This window comes from Lasioglossum baleicum, chromosome 18 (genome assembly GCF_051020765.1).
Source record: "Lasioglossum baleicum chromosome 18, iyLasBale1, whole genome shotgun sequence".
NCBI lineage: Eukaryota > Metazoa > Arthropoda > Insecta > Hymenoptera > Halictidae > Lasioglossum > Lasioglossum baleicum.
The window spans coordinates 2,239,050-2,250,653 of NC_134946.1; the positions used below are offsets into that span (position 1 = coordinate 2,239,050).

Here is an 11,604-nt window from a genome sequence, read left to right on the forward strand (position 1 = left end):
CGGGCTGATTGTTTCGGAAGTTTCCATGATGCGTAAGACAAGGAGGGTCGGACTGTGCGACAAGAACAGACATACATAACATACCACTTCTCCGAAATTTGTTAATAACTAACAATTTAAGCATCAAACCTGCATAAAACTGAAATGGGAATGTAGCCAAGACTTCATTTTACATTCTACAATCTTAAAAGTTTACCGATGACGTCTTTAAAGTTATAGTAGATCAATTATGAAAATGTTACTTGTCAAACTATTCGAGGTTATTCTCGAAATTTCGTCACTTCCGTAACGCTAGAAAATTATAGCCCCATCAGCAAAGAAGATTCACTTCAAAAATGTATATGATTTGATTCTGAAAAATGAATGTATGACAAGTGTATTTGTGTATATGTATTTTGTAACTCGTAGGACACGTCCTGGAGTCTTTTTGTCCGGTAAGATTATTTCGGTACATTCCCGCCAATATAACTGCCTCAGGGCTCTGGCCGCTCTGCTACCCAATAGTAGATACGTTACTGTTTTCTCGCGCATGCGCGAGAGAAGGTGTGCACAATCGAAGCACTCTGGATGCCCGTGAAATCGTGCACCACCATCTTGCACTTTGCACAGTATCTTGCAGTATCTCATCAGCACTCAGCACGAGACGGCACGGCGCGAGTGGTTCTCTAGCGGCGACCAAAGAAGTATTAGGATTCAAATATCCAAATATCGCAAAACGTCAACCTTACAGAGGTCGAGAAGTTTGTTGCCGGAACACCTGCATAATGCACTGTATTCAATTTAATATTCTCGAGCGTAAACTACACGCTTTGAAACATAAAATAAAGCGGGAAGATGAAGTAATGTCTCATTTATGGAACCATGCACACTCAAGGTAAATAGACAAACAGTATAATATTATTGTGTAAACAAATAATCTACAGATTTCTCTGTTACAGCATTCCAAATATATATTATTAAATCATTTTTCTTGTAGGGGATTTGCGTCGTACATAATTGAAGACGATAGAAAACAATCGAAGTGTGTAATAAAAGCTAAAGCGTTAAAAAAAAAAGGAAATGAACAATTTCAAGCCAAAAACTATTCAAAGTGTATACAGTTTTATACAGAATCTGCTATGTATGCCCCAGAACATAGTCCTGAATATTCAGAGGCTATTGCAAAAAGGTCTGATGCTTTATACTATTTAAAAAGGTACAAGGTACGTATACATGTAAAATATACGGTAAATATACAGGGTATTTATTTGAAAACTTTCGAGCCGAATATCTGGAAAAGTATGAAAGATATTAAAAAAGTGTAAAAGAGGGAGGCAGTGTATCAGTTTTTTATTTGGGTGACGCTTTCAAGGTCATTTGAAGGTCAACCTTGATTTTTCAAATGGGAATCTGCGGATAAAAAAAAGTATCCTACGAAAATTGCTGGTCTTTTTACATACAATAAGATCCCATAATAAAAAATATAGGTTTCCATTTGAAAAAACAAAGTTGACCTTCAAATGACCTTGAGATTGCCACCCAAATAAAAAACTGATACTGCCCCCCTCTTGTCCCCTCGAAATCCTTGGACACGTGTTTTACACTTTTTTAATATATTTCATACCTTTCGACATATTCGGCTGGAAAGTTTTCAAATGAACACTGTATATTTCATTCTATAGATATGTATTTAATGCTTTCCATTGATTTAACGTATTTTCATGTATACCGCATACCTGTTAACAACGACAAGGACTGTATAAAAGATATTGATTTAGCAATTGAGTTAAATTGTCCTATGGAACTATGTTTAAAATAATATGCGCGTAAGATGCAATGTTACGTGGCGGCTAATCCAGATTTAGCAGAGAACATGATTTCCAAAGTACAGGAATCGTTTGATATTTCCAAGTTTCCGCATTCTATGAAAGGTAAACAGTACGCGTTGATAAGTATCGATACGACACTTCTGAGCTCAATAGAATGATTTTAATATAGAGATTAAGTTCTAAATGAATTATGCTTCGAATACATCCACATTTTGATGTGAACTTTCAGATTTTGTTAAAAAACAAATGTCTGAAGCAATATTTATTGGATCACGTACACCAGACAAGTCGAAAAGTATCGTTGATCCGTTAGACTTGAAGTCTACACTGATGTTCGATGAAAATCCTAACTTTCCACAAGCATCGTCGAGCATCGATCGAAAATTCAATGACGAACTGGGGAGACGGATTAGAAGCGAATAGATTTATTAGAAAGGGCGAAGTCCTGTTTTATGAAAAGCCAATAAGCTTTGCATTTGTGGATGACGATGGAGTGGATGAACACTGTCACCACTGTTGTCGGAGCACAGACATTCCTGTACCGTAAGTAATATATGTAGTAAAGTAGAGCTTGTCGAATCTAGCTGTGCAGCTGAATGTCCCCTGCTAGGGGAAACGTCCCCGCAGCGCAATGGTAAATACGTGGAACCTCACAACGATGATGAACCGATCGTCACCTATCAAACAATGCACGTGGCGACAGTTCGGTTACAAAGTAAAGTGACACAAGTGTATTCACGCAAACATATAAACAGTTGTTTTGTATGTTTATTGCTATAAAAAATAATGGACAGTACGCACTTTTGACAAGGTGTGTACCTTACCGTTCATACATTGCATCCTTCTCTCGTCGAGTGCGGTCTTTGTTTTTCTCTGCGCACTCCTAAGTTTTGGTCAACCGCACAGCTAGATTTGACAAGCTGTAGTTATAAAGCAAATACTTTATGAAACTATTGTAAAAATCATGAATTATGCTGATTTAGATGCCCAAAGTGCTTGCATACTTTTTATTGCGACACAAATTGTTTGAATGAAGCATGGTCTTCGTACCACCGTTGGGAATGTCTTGCAAATCAAATGGGTCTATGGAAAGACATGTGGGAAGCACAATTAGCACTGAAAGCTTTTCTAGTATGTACAACATCAACGGATGCGAACAAATTTAATGAAATGCAAAAATTGATAACTAATTTTGATAAAGTACCTGCAAGACGGTTGGCAGAGTTTGGTCAGGTAAGTAAGACGATAGTATTGTGAATGCAAGATTTTTTGTACGACTTATACAATTGAATCTTAAATCTTACAGATAGCTATGATGCTCACCTGGTATTTATTTGAACACACTGATTTCTTTCAAGAAAACGATCTCAATGATCATTTCGCAAGGCAGTGTGCTGATAACAGTCTTAATTCCAACTTTCACGCTATAACAGACGATAACAAACATGTTTACGTAAGCTCTTTACTTCTGCGATGTCTCCTACATCTTGGTTTCCATTGTACTTCAATTTGTACGACCAGTGTGAAACCAGTAAATCATTTCACCCTGGAATCGAATGTTGTAGCAGACTTTGTAGCTAGAGCAATTTACACGTCTGCGAGTATGATGAATCGTTCTTGTGATATCAACATAGTTATAAAGTAATTATTCTGTACTTTTTTGTTTTTGTGACAGTTGAATTACATTAGTTAATGACACGTTATTTTTATTATTGTATTTTAGTTTTGTAGATCAGTACCAGATCATTAGAGCATCGAGGGATATCGCCGCGAATGAAGAAATATTTTTTACTTTTGGTACAGTCAGTTTTCAACGTGTTGTACATGTACGTATGTTTAAGTTTCATCGCTTACTTTGTATTGTTTTCTATAGGTTCCCATTACAGTCATGAAACAAGAGAAGACAGACAGGGAATAATATCAAATTTGTTCTATTACACCTGCGAATGTAAAGCTTGCTCTCAGCCAGATCTGAAATATTTCGTGGTAAATATACAAAACAGTTCATTCGTTTTCAAATAGTTCAACGGTTAAACTACAATCATTTTATCGCTGCAGGAAAGGTTCTCTGCCATGAACTGTTTGAAATGCAACGGTGCATTGTGCAAGATCAAGAATTCCTTATTTTGCTTAGACTGCTCCGACAAGCCTAAACATTTTCAACAACGTAAAATAAAACAAGCTGAAAGACTCTTTAAGGAAACTGAACATTGCATTGCTCGAAAAAATGTTAACGGAGCTCTTAAGAAATTAGAAGAATGTTTAAATATTAGGAGAAGAACGTTATATAAATATAATGATGATGTTACCTTAACATCACATGTTATGTCAAAATTATATTTGGAAAAGGGTATTTATAAATCAATTATTTGTGTACGAAATGTTCATTAACTTTATTATAAATTAAATGAGATTATTTTTGCAGGTAAAGTGGCAGATGCTAATAGATGCTGGGAAAGTATACTCGCTGCAGTTAATGCAAGATTTGGACCTTCTAGTGTCGAGTTCATGGATACGCTGTCTAAAATCATTCATGCATATGTCCTCTATCTTAAACCGATGCCGGATACTACTACAAGCTCGTACAAGTAAGTTCGTTACGTTTCATGCATGAAAAGTTTAAAATTTATGACAAATGATATATATGTAAATGTTTACTATTTATTTTCATATTATAGAGCTCTGTCGAAAACAACATACGAATATTTGGAACAATTACTGGAGTTGGTCGAGTTTCATTATGGATCTTGGAGTCATACCTACAAAAATTGGAAACTGCACTACGATAAAAAATGCTTGGTACACAATTATATTTATAAATTCATCAGTGGCGGACCAAGGCAACCCAACAAAAAGTTTCAAGAAAGCTCTCATTAAATGATAAACAAAAAAGAAAAGCAATCAGAAATTCCATACCATAAGACATTAAATAAATTTATTAAAAAACATACATACATTTTACACATTTTTTATTTTATATGAATTTCCGTCCTGCTTTGTTTCTTGCAAATTCATGAATTATTTTGGCAGTATCAATTCGGTTTAAAATTTTCTGCTCCATACTCTGTATGGCACTTTATGATTATTTTTAATGTGTTTTATACATATATAAGAATACAATATTCCTTCAAACTAGTGGGTTACCAAGTTATTTCAACGAAAAAATGATTTCTTAAGTTGTGTTCACAGAAATCGATTTCTTGCAAAATCCTGAGGTCATAGACAAATTTTGAAACCAGATTTGAAATCAGCGTGAAAAAATCTACGGGAAATGATGTGTCACATGTTAAAAAAAATTTTTTCCGCGCGTGGTATTGGAAAAACCACAATTTTCTTGAAATTCTGCAAATTTAACGTATTCTTTCAAAGTTAAAAGATGTTCGCACCACAATCTTCATAATTATCCCATATTCTGGAAAGTTTCAGCTTTCATTGAAAAAAATTTCATCGCCCTATCTCATTTCTATCGAAAGTTCTTTGATTTTTTACACAGATTTCGTCGGTTTGGCCCATAGTGCGGCGCGGCGAACGGCCGTACTAATGGCGACCGCCACTGGCGGCAACTCGTGTCGGGCGAAGATATTTTGCGTTTTGATTCGAAAAAACGTTGATGTTGCAAACTTTAAAGAGCGGTTTCTCAAGATAAAAGTTTGCTCTATCGCGTGACACAGTTAGATTTTACGCCGGACCCTTATTTTTTAGGATAAACTGAAAAATATCCTGAACAATTCAGGCAAAAGTGGTGTCTCTCCATCTTTAACAATTGTTTAAACATGTTTAAGCATTCATAATGTATTAATATTGGATATATCACTGTTTTCGGGCAAGTCAACAGAATCTTTTGCCGTAATGAACAATTCAATATCTTTTAAAATAACATCACAATATTAGTTTAAAGTTGAAGAATATGTCTTTTTTTCAATCAATTTCTCAAAAACGAGGGGTCACGAAGCTCGAGAGGCCTCGGTCGTCGAGAAGTGTAACGTAGTACGGGTTTTAGGTCCGGATTACTGTGCCAGCGCGCCGCGTATCATTTTCATTAGTTTTTTGGCAAAAATTGGCAAAAATTCCACGAATATTTTGGCGAAAGTCCCATTTGGGGGTGGACGGAACTAAAGCTAGTGCTTGAAGCTAGGATTCGCCAAGGCCGCACACATGGCGTCCAAACCTTGGAGTTTCCAGCCATCTGGAAACCAGACACGGTGTAGCTTCGAAGAATTTTCTGCCAGGGCGGCGAAGGCTTCGGCCAGCCAGGTATATCGGCATGAAACCGCTAACAAGTGAATTGCAGACCTTGTTTATATTTCATAATTATTAACTTCCCGATTTTATAGGGAAGTTATTGTAATGACCCCGAAAATCGAAAATCGATTTTTTAGCAGATCTTCACGTTTCATGGTCATTGCAGTAATTTTAGACTATTTTCAGCAAAATGTTCGTATGTGTGTGTGTGTGTGTGTGTGTGTGTGTGTGTGTGTGTGTGTGTGTGTGTGCGTGCGTATGTCTGTTTCTATGTGATCAAATTTTTCGTTAACGTTTTCTAAAAAAGTAACAACGCGATCAGAATGATGAATGATGCAATCGATGTGCCCCGTCGTAACTTAGAGCTGATTAGATTTTGGTCCATATTGGTCAAGTAGTTTTTTAGATTTTTAGTTTTTTTCGAAAGGAGTTGATTCTACAATGCAATTTATACGAGAGAACGTAAAGTTTCCATCGAAGAAACAAACGTAATTACACAAAAAAATTTTTTTTTCATTTTTTTTAAATTTAAAAAAATTTTTTTAACTAAAAAAAAAATTTTTTTTTTTTCCTTACGCTAATGTTTCCGCTTACAATAATCGAAAATTATCCCAATGCAAGAGTGAGTTAATCATCTCTACTCCCGAGAATACAGTTTCAAAGAATATCGATGAAAGTACCAAAAAAAATTTATATTACAATCTGTAAAAAAACAATCAGTTCAAAACGAATTATTAACTGAGACTAAATTGAAAATTAATATAAACTATATGATAATTATTAATAACATTGATGTTGAAAACGGATTGGTTAATGGAGCACACATGCGGAATATTAAAATTTATTACTTTTCAAGAAAATACTAAAATTCCGTCTATATTGTGGTTAGATTTTCAATTGGCCAGAGTAGGAGTGAAAGTAAGAACTCGTTATCGTGATTATATGAAAAATGTAAATATTCATCAAAATTTAACACCAATAATAAAAATATCGAATCAAGTTCATATGTCGAGTGAGGAAAAATATCAAATCACACGTAGTCAATTTCCAGTGGTTCCTGCTGAAGCGATTACGATTCATAAAAGTTGTATGTAGCACTGAGCAGAGTTTCAAAATTGAGCGCGGTTTATATATTTTGGGACAATTTAAATTAACAGTATCGAAGAAAACCAAGACCAATACTGCAAACCCGGAGAATGAGGAGTTGTATCGTTTTCGAAAAACTAATTAAGACAATTTATTTTGCAACATTAGTATGCTATAACAAGGAACCAAGCGAGCAATGAGACTGCGATGTTCGTTTAATGCGACGCCATATAGCAAACATTTTGATAAGTAGAAAACTATTGAATTTCCCTGAAAACGTATAATCTTATTAAAACGTACACTTAATACTGATAATGATATACTGCAACTAACGAATCGGGAAGTTCTTTGTGTGGCTCGTGGAGAGTCACACACCAAATCAAAAAAATCCTACCCGCGAGCTCGCGAAGCGAGCGAGCAAAAATAACCCTACTCGCGAGCGAGCGAAGCGAGCGAGCAACAATAACCCTCTAGTTTCATATGTAAATGACGCTGCTGCTTCGTGGCGTTCTTCCGATTAAAAAAGACTAACAATGAGTTTTCGACCTCGAGGACCCTGTGCTAACTTGGGAAGGGGGAAAAAATCACGATTTTTTTTACCTGTTTTTGGTATTTCGCCTATAACTCAAAAACTATGGGTCCTACGAACGTCTTTTTTTCATTTTTGGAAAGAGCATTAAATTTCCTTCAAATTTCACTAGTCAAACGTATTTTTTGATCCAATACGTACCGAGACACAGGCGTTCAGAATTAGGAAATGTTTCTCAAAATATCATTTTGAGCCACACATTGCGACATTTAGCAGGAAATTGCAGGTTTTGGGCTCACAAATTTAGTTTTTCAACATATCTACATACAATAATCTATTGCTGTGAGCTGACGAGAAGATCCCTGGCAGGAATGCGGTGACGTAGGCAAGAATGCGCACCCGATTGGTTGGCTTGGAGGGGGGGCGCCTAGGCTCACACGCAGTTTCGACTAGAGCGTTCTATTGGCCGACGCAGTCACCCCCACTACTCGAGTCGCGTGACGAAGAGAGGGAATCAGACGTACCCTAGGGTACTCAGTGAGGATACTCAACGGCGTAGGCACAAAATTTAGAATACTGCTGAAAAATTGTCATGACGTAAAACTTTCTTATTTTCCTATTCTTATTATAAAATGTTCAAATCAGTATTGACATTAACATTCTACAGCACATATTAATAATCGTATACATATATATTATAAGCTCTCTCTCTCTCCCGCTCTCTCTCTCGCTCTCTCTCTTTCTCGCTCTCTCTCTCCCGCTCTGTCTCTCTCCCGCTCTCTCTCTCCCGCTCTCTCTCTCCCGCTCTCTCTCGCTCTCTCTCTCCCGCTCTCTGTCTCTAATGTAAAAAGCTAAAAAAAAAGTATAAAAAAAGTTACTACGACGGGACTCGAACCCGAGTCCACGGCATAGCAGTTCAGCTCGCTGCCGCTATGTCACACCATTACTTATTGTTAGTAAAATAGTGAACTATGTAAACTGACATGTTGCGTCCACAAAACTTTAATTTGCAAATATCTTGAAAATTACTGAATAGTTGCCTCTATAATGGGGTATATTCGTAATCAGGGGAACGAGATCTGTAACTCTGTAAAGTATCAACTAAATTTGTGACGCGAAGGCTTTGCATTCTCCTTGTGTAAATTGTCACTTTTCATGACTGCAACAGGATCCTCGTATTCACGGCATTGAATATTGGCTGTAAGTCGTGAAACATCGTAGCCCTCTGTAAATACGGGAATCCTACTACTATGCGTCGTGTGACGTAGCAGCTGAAAGGGCGTGGTCACGCGGCGAGTACGGGACCGTCAGAGGTGGTGGTAGGCGGCGAGTACGGACCGTCAGAGGTGGGGGTAGGCGGCGCTAGCTGGAGACCCCTCTTGCCTCTGTGGTCCCCCGGGGATCTTCTCGTCAGCTCACAGCAATACATGCTATGTAGACTCTTATTTTTTTTTTTAAATTGAAAAATATCCTCAAAAATGTGTACAAAAGTGATGCCTCTCCGTCTTTAAACATGTTTAAACAATCATAATGTATTACTATTGCATATCACTGGATTCGGGAAAGTCTAGAGAATCTTTTGCTGTAAAGAATAATACAATATCTTTTATAATAACATCATAATATCTGTTCAAAGTCGAAAAACGTGTTTTTTTTTCAAACTCAAATTTCTCAAAAACTGTGCGTGTAGGAGAAAAATTAAGACCAGATTCGGAATCAGCGCTAAAAACTGTATAAGATACACCCAACAGTTATATGGAAACATTTTTGTTGTTGGACAGTGTAATTTGCTCCGTCTTTCCCTATATTCGTCAGTTGCCACTTAATTTCCTAATTTTGAACGCCTGTCTCTCGGTGCCTATTTTGTCGAAAAAAAAGATTGACCAGTAAAATTTGAAGGAAATTTAATGCTCTTTCCGAAAATGGAAGACAAAGGTTAATAGGACCCACAGTTTTTTAGTAATAGGCGAAAAACCAAAACAAGGTAATAAAAATCGTGGTTTTTTCCCCCTCGCCAAGTTAGCACAGGGTCCTCGAGGTCGAAAGCTGAGATTCGACACCCCAGAGTATCCCTAAATGACGTGTCAAAATTTCATTATGTTCGGAATATTTTCCACGTAGACGCCTTTTTTCGACCTGCCGACTGGACTATAACCGTTGCTTCCTTTAACGGTTCTGACCCCTACATGTAATTCAGTGATGACGTAGATGAATTACTATATGTATAATTGAAATACAATGTAATTCAATTGTGTAATTGAATTAGCAGAACTCTGAGTGGGTTAAGATATTACACCGTTACCGCCCACTACTACGCGATTGTAGGGGGTGGCAAGGCGCCATTTCTTATGGGTCCGAATTGGCGACATTGTATTGATGCGAGCGTGAGAAGAAGGTTCCCAGGCAGGACTACGGTGACGTGTCTCTAGGTACGAATGAGCGGCCGATTGGATCAGAGCGGAGGAGGCAGACCTCGTTTCACACGCATTTTCGGCTGTGTCGAATTATTGGCTACGGCGGCCACACATACTATCTAGTGTGCATCGTCGAAGTCAAAACATTGGGACTACAGGCGCGGCTGTGGTGGGGATAGGCAGACCTAACAATGATAGGCTCGATTTGTTTATGTGCCGTTCCCGGGGCTGTTCTCTATGGAGAGGTTTATGACAGGTCATTACTATTCAGCTGGATGTCCGCACTTTCTCGGACAACACGAGTTGTACTTTACTTAACTCAGTTGTAAAGTAATTTAAAAATTTCTTTACAGTAAAGAATTATGAATTGGACAAAATCCCCAGGACGTGGCAATAATTCGTTTACTATGGTAACGTCATTTTAAAAAATCTATGTACTGAAATACATTACAATATTAATACATTACAGTATTAATACATCGATCATAGATTATAGAGATAGAACCTAATTGTATATCCTACAGTGGCGTACCCAGGGGGCCAAGTCCCCCCCAAGAAAAAATGTTCAGCTTCCAAAAATAAAATCGCGGAATAGCTTTCGACAGATATGTTGGTTAAAAAAAAAAAGGTCATCACGCAAAACCGAGGGCTGGGTTCAACTCGCCCCCCCCCCTCAAGATTGCATTCTGGGTGCGCCACTGATATCCTATATAATCCTATTTTTAATTAACTCGAACAAGAATAGCGTCACCCAGATATGGGTGACGTGGCGACCAACGTGTTAAATATTCTTGGAAACGGCAGGCGGGGTCGTACGCGATTGGTTCCCGATCGATCGCATGATCCAGGGAGACGACTGTTAGAGATTCGAATCGTGGAGATTTACCGGTGATGGGCGCTGACAAACACATCGTGGCTTCGCGCAACGGTTACGCGTGATCGCTACGCGACTCTAAACCTAAACAGGCTTGAAAAAAGATCGGAGCGAACGGAGCTCGACGGTTGGCGTAACGACCCGCAAATTCACAATTCGAATCCCGGACAGTGCTTGTCATTTCACCATTATATGAAATTCATTTAATGTTAATATCCTTTTCCTTTATTTCTTTGCACTCGGAGCCATTCTAATTGCGAAACCGAATTTTTCTTCCGGCCTGAGATATTTCCACTGTCACGTCCGGTGGTTCAGCCATTATTAATAATTGATATAATCAATGACATATAACATATACCTTTTTGAATTTCTTACTATGTTTCAACTAATAATGTTGTACGAGAAACCAAATATTAAATATTATTGTTAATAATCAATGTCAAACTATCGTATATTATACCACATTGCGGGCGATAGAATTAGGAAAATAATAAGGTTGGTAAAAGGTTGGGACGCACTGATCTAGGAGATGCACAGAATAATATAAGGCGGATGGGGAATTCTATGGAAGAAAGTGACGCGATAATCACCTGACGAATACCCATAACAAAGGATTTATCGATCTATAAAAGGGATGACTCCACATTAGGA

General features: G+C 37.6%; 1 protein-coding gene across 2 annotated transcripts; it reads left to right on the forward strand.

The window, feature by feature from the left end:
* The first annotated feature begins 323 nt into the window (after positions 1-323).
* LOC143217883 (protein-lysine N-methyltransferase SMYD4-like) lies at positions 324-4,791 on the forward strand. 2 transcript variants are annotated; one of them, XM_076442558.1, is made up of 11 exons: positions 324-874; positions 977-1,202; positions 1,733-1,910; positions 2,038-2,351; positions 2,792-3,041; positions 3,115-3,449; positions 3,532-3,605; positions 3,682-3,794; positions 3,867-4,158; positions 4,234-4,396; positions 4,487-4,791. In XM_076442558.1, exons 4-11 carry the CDS (start codon positions 2,146-2,148, stop codon positions 4,683-4,685), a joined length of 1,632 nt encoding a protein of 543 aa, XP_076298673.1. In that variant the 5' UTR covers positions 324-874; positions 977-1,202; positions 1,733-1,910; positions 2,038-2,145; the 3' UTR covers positions 4,686-4,791. The 2 variants fall into 2 exon arrangements, with proteins under 2 accessions (XP_076298673.1, XP_076298674.1); XM_076442559.1 differs by lacking the exons at positions 324-874; positions 977-1,202 and having other exon boundaries at positions 1,715-1,910.
* The last annotated feature ends 6,813 nt before the right edge of the window (positions 4,792-11,604 follow it).

Excerpts from the sequence above, each read along its gene's own strand:
- LOC143217883 (XM_076442558.1), top strand. The coding sequence starts at position 2,146 with ATGAAAATCCTAACTTTCCACAAGCATCGTCGAGCATCGATCGAAAAT. Across the intron at positions 3,606-3,681 it reads AGAAATATTTTTTACTTTTG|GTTCCCATTACAGTCATGAA; the intron begins GTACAGTCAGTT and ends TGTTTTCTATAG. Across the intron at positions 4,159-4,233 it reads AAAATTATATTTGGAAAAGG|GTAAAGTGGCAGATGCTAAT; the intron begins GTATTTATAAAT and ends TTATTTTTGCAG.